This window comes from Sporothrix schenckii (genome assembly GCF_000961545.1).
Source record: "Sporothrix schenckii 1099-18 chromosome Unknown Cont47, whole genome shotgun sequence".
Classification (NCBI taxonomy): Eukaryota; Fungi; Ascomycota; class Sordariomycetes; order Ophiostomatales; family Ophiostomataceae; genus Sporothrix; species Sporothrix schenckii.
The window spans coordinates 1,896,274-1,910,364 of record NW_015971148.1 but is presented as its reverse complement, the minus strand read 5'-3'; the positions used below and the strand labels follow the sequence as shown (position 1 = coordinate 1,910,364).

At 56.0% G+C, this 14,091-nt stretch overlaps 6 protein-coding genes across 6 annotated transcripts; 4 read left to right on the top strand and 2 right to left on the bottom strand.

Annotated features, from left to right (window-relative positions):
• Window positions 1-897: 897 nt before the first annotated feature.
• On the top strand, window positions 898-2,178 carry SPSK_03402 (glycosidase crf1; the record flags this gene model as incomplete). The annotated part of the gene is made up of 2 exons (XM_016730240.1): window positions 898-997; window positions 1,100-2,178. 2 exons carry the CDS (start codon window positions 898-900, stop codon window positions 2,176-2,178), a joined length of 1,179 nt encoding a protein of 392 aa, XP_016585190.1.
• Window positions 2,179-4,516: 2,338 nt separating this feature from the next.
• SPSK_10539 (uncharacterized protein) lies at window positions 4,517-4,950 on the top strand (the record flags this gene model as incomplete). The annotated part of the gene is made up of 2 exons (XM_016736913.1): window positions 4,517-4,549; window positions 4,699-4,950. 2 exons carry the CDS (start codon window positions 4,517-4,519, stop codon window positions 4,948-4,950), a joined length of 285 nt encoding a protein of 94 aa, XP_016585189.1.
• Window positions 4,951-5,115: 165 nt separating this feature from the next.
• SPSK_03299 (Major Facilitator Superfamily protein) lies at window positions 5,116-6,666 on the bottom strand (the record flags this gene model as incomplete). The annotated part of the gene is made up of 1 exon (XM_016730137.1): window positions 5,116-6,666. One exon carries the CDS (start codon window positions 6,664-6,666, stop codon window positions 5,116-5,118), a length of 1,551 nt encoding a protein of 516 aa, XP_016585188.1.
• Window positions 6,667-7,209: 543 nt separating this feature from the next.
• Window positions 7,210-8,283, bottom strand: SPSK_03473 (pre-mRNA splicing factor CWC21; the record flags this gene model as incomplete). The annotated part of the gene is made up of 1 exon (XM_016730311.1): window positions 7,210-8,283. The coding sequence occupies one exon, from the start codon at window positions 8,281-8,283 to the stop codon at window positions 7,210-7,212; it is 1,074 nt and encodes a 357-aa protein (XP_016585187.1).
• A 508-nt stretch (window positions 8,284-8,791) lies between these two features.
• Window positions 8,792-10,278, top strand: SPSK_03326 (cell cycle control protein Cdc123; the record flags this gene model as incomplete). The annotated part of the gene is made up of 2 exons (XM_016730164.1): window positions 8,792-8,919; window positions 8,985-10,278. 2 exons carry the CDS (start codon window positions 8,792-8,794, stop codon window positions 10,276-10,278), a joined length of 1,422 nt encoding a protein of 473 aa, XP_016585186.1.
• A 633-nt stretch (window positions 10,279-10,911) lies between these two features.
• SPSK_03124 (uncharacterized protein) lies at window positions 10,912-13,102 on the top strand (the record flags this gene model as incomplete). Its single annotated transcript, XM_016729965.1, has 2 exons — window positions 10,912-12,277; window positions 12,330-13,102. 2 exons carry the CDS (start codon window positions 10,912-10,914, stop codon window positions 13,100-13,102), a joined length of 2,139 nt encoding a protein of 712 aa, XP_016585185.1.
• Window positions 13,103-14,091: the final 989 nt, after the last annotated feature.

Sequence of the window (14,091 nt, the reverse complement as noted above, 5' to 3'; positions counted from 1 at the left end):
TGGAAGCAAAGAAACAAAATTTAAAGCCATACACACAGTACAAGATCCAACGACCAAACACCAACATGGCACTGACTTCCAGAAACGGACACGGTCCCCGCAAGACTTTATGACTGCTGTCGTGCAACAAACAGGCTCCTGCAAAAACAGTTGCGTACCTGTTGGATGCGCCTTCCCTCTCGGTCGGCCTCACTTACCCTGTACGCTCCCTCTCTTTCTCTCTTTTTCATCCCTCTTTCCTCTGGGGGCCGCCAGCGCTACCACACTAGTCTGCCAACGCTGCTCATAAGATGCGCCCCATCCATTTGCCTTGGCTGGACCCTCCTGAGCAGGGGTGTGGAGCTAGTGCCTCGTACCTGCCCGTCTCACTCGTAAAGGTTCCAAAGAAGGGGCGCGCGCCTGCATGTTTCTCGTGATGGACAGGCAGGTTGACGGGTTTCTATGGTTTTGGGGAGGAAGGCTCGAGGGGCCTGCACCTGCAGGTGGAGCTCCAGGCGAGATGAAGGCAACAAAGATTTTTGGCTCAAGAGGCAACAGAGCCACCCCCCTCCCTTGGTCTGCTTTAGGGCCCTACCAGAAACCACATATATTCCTACCCCATCCTCAGCATGCCTCAGCCCCATCCTTCTCTTTCCTTTTCTACTTCTTCTCTTCCCTCCCCTTTTTTCCTCTCTCCTTTTCTTCGTCTTATTATTTTGCTCTCCAGCTTCGCTTTTGGATATTTTCCTTTTTGCTCATTCTTCTTCTCAGTCACTCGTTCGACATACATACACTCGCTTGTATCCTACTGTTTTCCCTTGTCTGTTTTTTGCTCCTTTTTTTTTTCTTACTTCTGGCCCTCGTTACCTATATGCTCGTCGAGCTTTAATATCTACAACCACAACAACAATCGTCAACATGCTTTCCAAGCTCATCTCGACCTCCGCGGTCGTCCTGCTGTCGGCCAGCATGGCCACTGCTCAGACCTCGTCTCTGTGCAACCCTGTCAAGGGCCAGAGTATGTTCTAATTCAGTTGCGGCTTTTCCGCCGGCTTTCCGTACTTATGCAAATCTTGCACAGTCTCCTTCTAGTTTGTTTCGTCGTACTAACAACCTCCAGAGTGCCCGGACGACCCTGCCTTCGGCGGCGTCGTCAATATTGACTTCACCAAGGGCGCCAGCAAGTACTTCAAACTTGCCGACGGCACCGACCTGAACTACGACCCGTCGAAGGGCGCCGAATTTAGCATCGCCGCCGACACCAACGCTCCCACCATCACGTCCACCAAGTACCTGTTCTTCGGTACCGTCGAGGCCGTCATCCAGGTTGCCCCTGGCACTGGTATTGTCACCTCATTCGTCCTGCAGTCCGACGACCTGGACGAGGTCGACTGGGAGTGGCTGGGCGGTGACACCGCCCAAGTTCAGACCAACTACTTCTCCAAGGGCGACACCTCGAGCTACGACCGTGGTGGCACTTCGCCGGTCAGCAACCCGCAGTCCGAGTTCCACAACTACACTCTGGATTGGACCCCCGAGGCCCTGACGTGGTCGATTGACGGCGCCGTTGTCCGCACCCTGACCTACAACGACGCCAAGGGCGGCACCACCTACCCCCAGACCCCCATGCAGATCAAGCTCGGCACCTGGGATGCCGGAGGAGCCTCGCAGCCCGACGGCACCGCCGAGTGGGCTGGTGGCCGCACTCCCTTCGGCCCCGGCTCTGGCGCCCCCTACGTTGCTTACTACAAGAGCATCACGGTGACGGACCGCTCCAACGGCGTCTCGGGCGCTTCCTCGTACACGTACACCGATACCAGCGGCACCTACAGCAGCATCAAGGTCAACACTGGCGGTAGCACGGACGGCGACAACAACTCCACCGAGACCACCACCTCCAAGACCTCGACCAAGGCGTCGACCACCTCGACCAAGGCTTCGACTACCTCGACTTCGACCAAGGAGTCCACCACCTCGTCGTCAACCAAGGAGTCCACCACCAAGGCCCACACCACCGCCACCACTCTGGTCCCGACCACCGCTGTCGGCTCCGGCAACAAGACCACCACGGCCACCACCCACTCCCAGACCAGCCCCACCCCCTCCGCCACGACCGTCAACACCAACGGCGTCGCCAAGGTCGCTGTCAACATCTTCGGCGCTGCTGCTGCCATGGTCGCTGCCTTTGCTCTTCTGTAAGCAGGGAGCAATGAGTGGAGTCGTTTTGTTTGCGGACAGAATAATGTGGAGGAGTTTGTCACGGAGAAGAGTATTGTTGTTGTAGATAAGATACAGGGGACGAACCCCGTGTTCGTTTTTGGATGATCTTTTTTTTATATATTATATACCTTTTTTTTGTTTACTCATATTTTACCTGTCTCATGGTTTGCCAAAGGAATCATGTTTGGCGATTTGTTGGCGTTCAAACGAATGACAGAAAAGAACAAGTGAACCGACTAATGGAGTGAATAATCATGACAATCGTCGGTTTCTTTCTTTTTTTTAATACATATTGACGTTCTAATTCGACTCTTTTCATCTTCATTACGGCGTACCTTCTTGTTTTGTTTTGAGACAAACCCCTTCCCATGCCAAGACCATAGTATCTGTCATCAAGAACTTTTGCTTGATGGTAGTGGAAACGATAGCCCAAGAATGTGCCAGCAAGAAGTACACAAAAACCAGGCTACGAAACAACCGGTGGTCATTGCCTAGAAAATACCAGGCTCGCTCACGCCTTGGCCCTTTTAGGTGGTTTTCTCGGGTGTCCCTAGGATGGTGTGAGGGTGGTTCGCAGGCTCTCTAGGCGTTCTTGCCAACTCTTGGGCTTTCTTGGTTTTCTTGAACATTGTTAATTTGCGCACCCCATTGAAATTACGATAAGTCGTAACAAGAGCCTCACCTGTCGTGCTTTTTGCATTTCTATGACTACATTTTGTCCCTCGCCTACCTTTGCAGCGCTACCCCCGATATAGAAAGCTAATAAACCGGGACGAAAAGAACGCCACGCTCAGGTACACACGCCATAACCCATGCACACAAAGCAGTACATGTACAAAATATGTTTGTACACATAATAACAAATAGAGTGAGTGGGTTTGCAATGCGTGCAGGGTCCCTGCCGATCCCTGTCGACGACTTGAAGGAACAAAAACACGGGAAATTAAACATGCAATGGGACTTGTCCCGACTGGCAATGACTCCGCACGGGCATTCCAATTGCAATTTTACGTTGCGCACGCCTTTTAACGGCTTTTGTTTGAGGTGGGGGTGTGTTTTTCCATTTGTCTCTCTCTTTCTCATAATCTTGGAGCTCGTTTGCTTTAGGCGAGATCGCTCGCATGCTGCCGTCCGTTGCCGCCTGAGTTGCGTTCGTGGAGGACAATCGTTGATAGTCTCATGCCAGTACAACATACAATTTACTGGTTCGCTATGTAAAAAAGGCAAAATTTAAGCACCAAAAAAAAAATGAATGTCCCGTCTAGCGGAGTCAGTAGCTGCTGAAAGTGTGGACGATCGCGTGGATTGGCGTAGCTGACAGCCACTCCCAATACCCGGTCAAGACGCACAAGTGAAAGCGGAAATATATTGCCATGTCGCTCCGTACGGCTTTCGCTTAAGACGGATGGCGTGTTGCCCACTGCCAAAGGTCAACCGTCGAATTGAATTGCGTTTAGTCAACGGTCGGAGCCATTCCGAGGGTGTGTGGAATACGGAGTAATCAGATCGTCTGTCGTACAAACATTTCCTTAATCAATAAAACTTCAACGTATCCAAGTAGAAAGCGAAGGTTGTGGCTGACAAAGTACAAAGGAACTGGCGTCAAAGTAACACAACATGCGTTTGACGAAGTTGCAAGTTGGCTTATGTATGTCACGATAAATGTAAAAGAAACAAATATGCTCTTAATCTATGAATACATGTGTAAAGAGTCTCATAGTATATCTATTGCTGCCTCGGGATGCTACGGTGTCTGGATTATTTTCTTTAAACATATATGTATATATGTGTATGTATATGTATATGTATATATTAACGGCGACCAAGGGGAACAAAAACAGAATAATAAAAATATATGTATGAATACAATACAAAAATAGAAATCCAATGCTGTACAAATGCAGTCTATTTAAACTTACAATCACAAGTGGAGTTTTATAACCGTCGATATTATTATATCAAAAAGATAAAACGTAGATACACCGACACCGGCTACTGTTACCTCTCACGCGCCCTAAACAACCCCCAGGTTAATCTTTCGGATTTGGTCGATTGCTGAGAGACTGAAAATCATCTCATGTAAAGACGACAAAAGGAGTACATTTTCTTGGGCCATGTCAATATATGCTGTAGCATAAATAATGACCCTTATGGAAAGAACCATTCCTACTGGCTCTTTGCCGAAAAGAAAGGCCGGCCGCGCATGGAAGACAGGGCAGGCACGACAGGCACCAATAGGCAGAACAAGGCAACAGCACAATTAGGAAGGCGAGACCGAAAGACAAAATAAAATAAATACGTATATAAAGAAAGAGCAATGGGGTTCGAAGGGAAATGGTTACCTACCACCGTGAGAGGAATGTCTCCGTATCCCACTCCACATCTTTCACCAATCTGCTGAGCCGGACAAACTGTAGGATCATTCATTCGACCATGCATCGCATGCCAAGCTCCAACCAAACCCGCAGAACGAGAGATGCCTGACCAGAAAGAACACAGAAAGTGGACGGACTGAGTCTGCGCGCCAACCACCCGCCGGCGAGCCTGCGCCGGCTGCATGGCTCGCTGTTTGGCATGCGGTGTGTCAACGTGGACCGCGGTCGAAGTGGTGGCGGCAAACGTGAACACCTCTGCGACTATGCTCCGCAAGGTGACTTTGCCGATCCGGAATGCCCGGCCTTTGGCGCCAGTGCGGCCGACCTGCTGCCGGTGCTGTTGGAACCCGTGATTGGCACGCTCGAGACCGCGTAGAGGGTCAAAAGGGCGAACGACGGCAACACGAGGAATGATTTGGACCGGTACGACAGCGTGTTTTCATTTTAATCTCATTTCTTTCAGCAAATGTTGCACAACGTTAGATTGCTACCTTTGTCTCCGCAACCTTTCACCCTTCACCCCGTTTGTATACAAGATCTTTCATGGCAGATCCGGCTCATTCAGCATCATGGCCACTACGCCGGCAATAGCCGCCAGCAGCAACGTCGAGCACACACCAAAAACCGCCGCATAGGTGCCGTCACGCGTCAGAAGAAGCGCAGCCACGACAAACACGTTGAGCGGCACCCGCAGCAACGCATACACTTGCGCCCGTGCGCCGTCGGGCACAAGCTGGCCCTTGAGGAAGCCCATACACGGCCAGTAGGTGCCGACACACGCTTCGAAAAGGCAAAACAGCCAGAAGACAGACTGCTCCGAGAGGCTAGAGGAGGACGATGACAGCAGGTAGAAGACGACCTCGGCGGCCCCCAGCAGAGCCAGCAGCAATGTGGCACATCGCATGAGCCGCAGCTGGGCTGTGATGACGTTGAATGCGAGCGTTGCGGCCATGGCGGCGGCCATGAAGCTGGCAAAGATGATGCCATAAGGGAGGGACGGTGAGGATGGGGACGAGGAAGTGGACGAGGATGCGGACGAGGACGACTCTGCTGCTTGCTTCAAGGCCGGCGTCCAGAAAAAGACAAACAGATACATGGAGCCCTCAAAAAGCGTCGACGCCAGTCCCAGCACCAGCACCACCGGATCCCGCAGCACCGCCAGCACGCGCCCGCCGCCGTCCGCTCGGTCTTTTGTGGCCGCCTCGCCAAAGTTCTCCTCCCATGCGCCTACGATCCGCCATGCCGCGATGCCCAGCAACACTGCACTCGCCACAAACGGGGCCTTGCGCGTACCCGTCGCGGCCACCACCAACTCGCTGAACACGCCGCTGGCAATCGCTGCAAGGCTGTTGAGCGTACCCATGCGGCCAAACGTATGCGACAGTCGAGCCGACGCCTGCCGCTCGGACTCGTCCTTTTCTTTCTTGTCGTCGGCGTCTGCGCCGGCGGCGCGATCATTGTCGATGTCGATGGCGGTGGTGATATTTGCCGCCCCAAACTTCTCATTCTCCCAAAAGTCCGTCACCATCCAGCTCTCAAACACACTGAACAGCAGGCTCGTGCTCACACCACCGAGCACGCGTCCCATCAGCAGCACTGGAAGCGACGCCGACAGCACTGTTAATGCGCACGACGCTGCGTAGGTGCCGCAGAACACCAAGCATGCCCGCTTGCGTCCGTGCTGGTCTGCCATGCCGCCCACCACAGATGCGCTCACGCCGCCGGCCACAAACCCCGTGGCGAACAGCAAGGGAACGCGGGTTGGCGAAACATGGTGCTCGTCGGTGTACAGCGAGTAGAGAAAAGGTCCCTGGAGCCAGTCGGCGGCCATAACGAGGGCATAGACGGACAAAAAATCCGACGCCCGGGCGGCGTGTGCTGCCGCCGCCGCTTCGCGGCCCTCTCTCGCCTTTTTGGCCCGCAGGGCCTTCTTTTCTTGCTTGGCGGAGCCGGTGCTCTTCGAGTCGCCCGTGGACGTGTTGCTGTCGTCCTGTGTGTCCTGCTCGGCTGGGCTCTGCCAAAACTGTTGCCCAGCGTACAATGCGGCACAGAGGCCGACGAGGCCCGTGAGGTTGGCCTTGTAAATGTCCATTTTCGAGGTTCTGCAAGCTTGTAGTGACCTGTATCTGGGCGACGAAATTGACTGTGGAATTGCAAGACGATGAGACGGTGTGAAATGCCAAACGCTTTTGTCTTCTGTTATGAAGCTGTCTCTTCTTTCCTTTTTCTTGCGTGGTTGGCCTTTGCCAATTACCCGGAAACGAGAGTACTCCAAGTATAGTGAGAAAAATGTAGATGAACACTCAAAACACAAACTGCGCACGTTGTCAAAAATTGAAAATAAAATAAACGAGACGCGGGAACGGAAGGGAACTGGGCAAAGGAGGAGAAGGAGACACGACCAGAAAGAAACAGGGGAAGCGGCCTGAACGTTTTCGCAGCGTCTGCGACAGCAAATGTAGGAGATCCAAGGAGAGACCAGGACCACCAAAGAGCTAGATGGATCGTCTTGCACAAGTCATAATAATCGTTATTTCGAGATAGAAAAGAAAATACCATTTTTTTACTACGGAAATAGCCATGTTGCGCCACAAACGCCTCAAAAAACCAAGAAAACGCCCGCACTTGTCTCCCGTCAGTCACGGCTGTCGCTGCGACTCCGACGGCGGACAGGACTGCGGCTGCGGCTTCGGCTTGGGCTGCGGCTGCTGTCACTCTGGCTGCGGCCACGACTCCGGCTTCGGCTCCGGCTGAGGCTGCGACTATGACTGCGACTCGCGCTGCGTGGTGACCGGCTGTCGCGCGGCGCCCGACCCCGTGCTGGCCCCGTCCCTCGGCCTCTGCTGTCCTCCGACACTTCGCCCTCGCTCATGTCACTGTAGTCGTCCCGCCGGCGGCCTTCCGGCTGTCTGTCTTGGTACCGGCCGCCCCGGCCGCTGTCCTTGCGTCGTCTCTGCTGGCCGTCGCTGCCATCGTCCTCGACGCTTTTGAGAGGTGGCGACGCCCGGCGGCCCGACCGTCCTGCGCCCACCTCGCCATCGTCGTAGCTCTCGTAGCCGTCGCGGCTGTCGTCGCTGTACCGCCGTCTCTTGTCGTGCGCGGCAGCACCACCCGCCGCAATGTCGTCATCCACCTTGCGCTTCTGGGCCTGCTGCTGTTGTTGTTGCTGCTGCTGCTGCTGCTGCTGCTGCTGCTTCTCCTCCTTTCTCCGCCAGTGAGCGCCCTCCTGGTAGTCTTTGTTGATGCGCAGGGCCCGGCGCAGACGTTCGCTCTCGACAATCTTGGCACGTGCCTGCTCGTGGACCTGGTGGGCCTTGAACCGCTGGGGCCCGCCGCCGTTGTTATTGTTGTTGTTGCTGTGGTCGTTGCGGCCTCCATTGCTGCCCCGCTCCGCCTCGTCTGTCAGCTTCTTCCGCAGGGCGTCGCAGCGCTCGTCAATGGCATCCTCGTCGAGCTTGCCCTCCTCCTCGAGCTCGTCACGCAAGGCAAACACGCGGACCTCGATGGCGCGCTTGCGGTCGTGCTCCAGGATGCCCTGGTCGGGTTGGCGGAGGCGGCTGGCCTGCTGGCTGGCCAACAGGTCGCGGGGGTTGTTGCCGTGTGGCCCTCCATAGGCGTTGTCGCGCGGGCGGATGAAGGCGCGGTTGCGCTGGACGTAGCCGGAGGTGCCACTGCCGCGCGGCGTGGAGAGGCCGACGTTGTCGGACATGTTGGTGTTGGGTGTTGGTGCCGGAGGAGAAGCCAACAAGGAGAGTGGGTGATGGATGTGGGCGAGGGCGGTTGGATGTCCCCAAAAAGGTGAGGCTGAAAAACGGTGATAAGCTCTATGTCGACTGCAAGTTACTTCCGTTCAGCAGGTTCAACTGGTGGGCTAGGCGTGATGGTCGCTGCTTTCCTCTAGCCTCGCTCTAGAAGGCGGTGTGGCGACTGCGGCAAGGCTCTGGTGCATTCTCCCGGCAGAAAAAAACACGGCTGGAAGGTGCCTGTAACTCTCAGCAGGTGCCCTGTAACAGTGTAACTGCAGCATGCGCCAGCAGCCTGTGGGGTTGACGCACAATTTTCGCCCCTCCCAAGTTTAGCTTCAATATAAGACTTCAGCGTCGTTGACGACTAGACTTTTTGTTCACGGACACCATTCACAAACTACATTCACGATCTCGACGATTTGCATACACAGTTTCATACACCGGATTACGGCGATTTCCACACACCTTGCAATGCCCGAATTCCACTCAGCACCACAGCCGGCGACCGCCGCCAGCGACGAGGCTGCCGAAGAGATCCGTTTTCCGCCCGTCAGTCGCGACCACATTCTCTACTGTTCATACGACTACTGGTTCCCAAAGTGAGTGCAGCCACGACCACGGACGGCGTGGGACATTTGGTGGCACTCAGGCACTGACCAGACAGATACCGCAAGGTGTGCATCAAGTCACGCATCATCCCGCTGCCAGCCGAGTTTATCGAGTACCTTCGCGAAGACAGCATCATCCTGAGCGACGAGAGCCATGGGGCGCCCAAGGGCAAGGATGAAGACGACGAAGACGATTGGGAGCCCTCAAACCCTACTATGCGGCACTACAAGTCAGCCGACGAGGAAAAGTACGACGTGTTTCTGGACGCCGACGACAGCGACGACGACGACGACAATGCGCCGCCTGTTGTGAGGCTGCCGCCCAACAAGCGCTTCCCAGAGCTGCACCAGCGGATCAAGGACGAGATTGCGGCGCTGGGCGGCGTTGTGGCGCCCAAGCTGAACTGGAGCGCGCCCAAGGACGCGGCCGAGCTGATGGAGCAGAAGAACACAATGAAGTGCCGCACCCCCGACGACATTTACTTTATGCTCAAGAGCTCCAACTTCGTCAGCCACGACCTCGAGCACGCCTTTGACGGGACGACGCCAACCACGTCCGGCCCGTCTCGATCCGCATCCGCATCTGCGTCCACACCCACGTCATCGTCAGCCCTCGGCTTCCACCCGGTCTTGGTGCTCCGCGCCTACTTTGACATCCACACGGCCCTCGAGTTCCGCTGCTTTGTCAAGCAGCGCAACCTCGTCGCCGTCACGCCCCGCGACCTCAAGTACTACCCCTACCTCGAGGGCCTGCGCAGCACCATCCTCGAGCGCACCAAGACGCTCTTCCACAGCAAGCTGCAGTTCACCTTCCCCTCGGGCAACTTTGTCTTTGACATTTACATCCCCGAGAAGCGCGGCCACGACGTCGGCGACGTCGGCGACAACGAGGCCGACGCGCCCAACCCCAACGGCCGCCTGTCGTACGCGCGCCTCATCGACATCAACCCGTGGGCCCCGCGCACGGACACGCTGCTGTTTGACTGGAAGGAGCTGCTGGAGCTCAAGATCCCGACGCCGTTCCTGGGCATCGTGGGCGACAGCGGCGTGGCGGACGAGGACCAAGACGGCGACCAGGGCGACGGTGTCGACGGCGAGGCTGCGGATGACGAGACGGAGGACGATAGCGGCGTCGACGACGACGACGACGACAACGACGACGACTACAACACTGAGCTGCGGCTCGTCGACGAGGACGATCCGGCGGCCATGAACTTTAGCTCGGCGCCGTACTCGGCCCACAAGCTGCCCAAAGAAGTTGTGGACGCGAGCATGGCCGGCGAGGGCGGCTTGCGCGAGTTTGCACAACAGTGGCAGGAGATTGTCCAGAGCCGGGAGCAGAGGCGGTAGCAGAGGCGATGTCAACAGAAGAGCGGACAAGGAGCAGCAGAGTGTGGTAAATGGAGTTGTATAGAGCGATATATCATGGCCTTCCTTTTCGTGAATTGTGTATCGACGTTGATAGGTGCAGGTACTCTATTGGTTGTATGGCCAGGGTAGACACTGCCGAGGTGTGCGTCGAGCCCTGATGTACGACGTTTGTGCTGATCGTGTGAGTGAGCCTTGTCAGAAGCTGGTAGTGTGTTTTGGCGACGACTTGGAGACCAGGGCTGGTCGTCGGTTGGCGGGCAAAGCGGACCCACTATTAAGGGTGACCGCCATTGACGAATTCGTGCTGGAAGGCGCATCCCAGCAGCACTGTGGTTCCTTCCCTCGACTCCGCCTTTTTGCCGACTTTGCTTAGTTCCTACCCGCAAAAAACAGCCCCAAAGGAGCGGCCAGCTGCCTGCCAGCTGCTTGCCACTTCCCTGCTCCTTCTATCAACATCGACGTCAACGACAACCATTTGACTACCCAACAACTCTCAACTCTCACGACTCCCGTTGCAGAATCGCAAGCGCATAGCGTCGCATTCCCGTTGTCTTTTGTTTGCCCTTCCATTGAGCTGCGCTGCGACTCGGGACAAGCGCATTGACAGCCAAGATGACGGGCATCATCCGCTTTCCGCGCGGTGGGCGTCCAAGCAAAGTCACAAAACCGCCAGCAGCAGCGCCGCCGACGTCGACAACGAATACGACGACGAGGCGCGCGGTCAGTGGCAGAAGCGGCGGCAACAGCAGCCACAGCGGCGCTGCTCCCTCGTTCACGGCGGCCGATCGCCGGGAACTTGCTTTTGAGCAGGCGTTCGACATGCAGCTGCAGGAGCGAGGACTATTTGAGGACCGACAGCGACAGCAAAGACAACCGCAGGGCCAAGAACAGCATGGGACAGCAGCACCCACAGAAACCGAAACAGCAGACCACCTCTCCCCAGTACAGGCCCAGTCATTAATACAAGACGGGCCATTTTACAATCCAGACCACGGCCAGGCGCATACTACCGACGACGACACAGCCGACGGCGATCACGAGGAGGATCGAGATCGAGATCGAGATCGAGACGACAACAGCGGCAAACCTGGCCGAGGAAGCGCCGATAGCGACATGCTTGACGTACACGGCGGCGGCGAGAACCGTGGTGCCAGTGGTGCCAGTGGTGGCCACAGTGGCGACATCAACGAGGCAGAGATGAGTGAGATGGTCGGCGACGCTGTCAACAGCTACACAGGAGAGAACGGCGCTGGTATGCCGCCGAGAACGATCGAAGGGGCAGGGCAGCCGACGTCCAACGCGACAACATCCAATGGCAACAGCCATGGCCACGGAATCGACATGGACCTGTCTGCGGCTGCAGCGGCGGCGGCGGCAGCGGCGGCAGTGGCGTCGGCCTCGCATCTGGCGACGTCGGGACAGAACCACACAATCGATCACCAGCTCCATGCCCGAACGGCCGACTACAGCTCGCCGACACAGGTGCCGGATGCACAGATGTCCGACGCCCAGCACCCACAGCACTCCCAGCACAGTCTGCCATCTACGGCTGAGAATACTGCGTTGGACACAGTGTCGGGACAAGAAGCGACTGAACCAGTAGAAGCACCAAAACACGACCCTGCCGCGCCTACGGCGTCAGCACCAGCGCCAGCACGATCCAGCACCGCAGATCTGGCACGCGACTCGGGTTACGACCATCTTGTCGTCGAGAGCGCACTCGCAAAGCGCCTGTCGCGCGAGGTCGGCCTGCGTCCGGCCCAGCAGCGCCGCCCCGACCAGCAGCTGAACCTGGGCCGCCGCAGCAATGTCGAGGCCCTCTTTGCGCACATTTCCGGCGCGGAGGTTGCTGTGCCCTGCAAGAACTGCCACAAGGGCCACGGGCCCTGGACTGCGTGTGTCGTCGTCGATGGGCAGATGTGTGGCAGCTGTGCCAACTGCTGGTTCAACGCCTCGGGCGCGCGCTGTTCATTTCATGGTAGGCGCTGCCCCTTTTCCACGTTTGTACAAACAGACTTCTAACTCTACAGAAACGAAAGCGACACCGCTGCAGGGCCACCTCCATGGCCACCCATCGCGGCCATCCGTCAGCGGCGGAGTTGCGCCGTCACCTTCCGCCAGTATGCCGAGCGCATTGGATCCGCAACTGGCGGCGGCGGCCGGAGCCTACACGGTCGGCTCGCCATTGGGAGGTGGCACCAACGTACACCACCCCTTTTCTGCACAGCAGCAGCACCAGCAACACCAGCAGCTCCAACAGCTCCAACCGCATGCTGCCCCGGCCCAGCAGGCAGCCGCTGCCGCTGCCGCTGCGGCTGTGGCCGTCCAGCAGTTAAGCAACGGCGGCCATTTTCCCGGCGTTGCGGCAGCAACGAACGGGACAAGTGGTGCCAGTCGTAGCGGTGACGGTTCCCTGCCCTCACCGTTGAATCTGGACCTCGTCTCCGCGCTTCTCAGTAGCAGCCCGGGTGGCCACGAAAGAACGGCGGCAGCGGCAACGGCGACCGCAGACGCTGCTCCGCTCGTCAGCCTCGTCATCAACCAGGCGCTGGCCGAGGTGCGCAATGCCGACCAGCGGGGACGTGATCTGATGCTTGTGGAGATTGCCGCAAAGCAGCTGGCGCTGGCCATTGTCCGCTATGGAGAAGGCGCCTCGGCGGCGACAACAGCAGGGGCGGCAGGCAGTGCCCCTTCTGATGGCTCTGCTGCTTCTGTTGTTGTGCGTGATGGTGCATCGGCGGCAAAAGGCGACGCTGCGTCCAGTAGCAACAAAGATGGCACAGGGCCTGACGTGGCCGAATAGAAACCTCTGCCTTTCCATAAAGCTGGGCTATAATATAATTCACGGGACAGTCACGCACACGAAGTGTTGTTTTGACAGTACTAAAAGAGGGAGCACGCAGACTGATGGTGGCTAGTGTAAACGGGACTGGGGCTTTTATCATGGTTTGGGAGGCTGGGTTTCACGCGGAGTTTTTCTACGGGAGAAACATTGATATCCAGGACAAAAAGGTTATTTTTCGTATGCACAGAAATATTGTACATAATAGACTACGAACATCATTGCTGTTGTATAACCTACTTCTATACCTATCTCTATTGCTGACATACGCAAAGTGATTGTTTGGGAATGAACATGCCACATGATGTCACACATTGTAGGAGCAAACTGATTTGAAAAGTATTGTCATATTAAACAAGATATCGAGCCTTCCCTTGCCCATTTTGCAGCCTGAAAAATGCGAGAAAATGAGAGAGAAAAATAATGAACAAGTAGGGAAAGGAAAGAGTAAAATGGAAAAAAACGGAACATTGCCAGAGGAGAAAGAGGATGACGACACAGGAGCTCCCGTGTCTCACCGGAACTCGTTTCTCGTTCAGAACATCCCGCGTCCCGTTCCGGCTGGGAGTAAAGGAAACTCTTCTCTTTTTGTAGTACAAAGTTAGACAGGACAGTTGCACCCAACAGTAGCAAGCTGCTCGGCACACGGTCAACCCCTTCTCGTTCCATCCCATCCTCAAGGCACCTCAAAACCCGTTACGGTGGTGTGGTCCGCAACAGTTCGTTGTACCTGGGGAACGGCGGACCGAACCAACACACAAGAACACGACAAGTATAGTAAAATAACAGCAAATAGCAAACAGAGAACCGAAGACCGCCGGAACAAAAAATAACGAGATACTAGATTGTAACATGGCAAAAGAAGCGAGATAACAGAACAAAAAAGAGAATATAAGAGGAAAATAGACGTTCAAAGCTTGTTGTCGTAAAGATTGATGATGTGGCGGTAA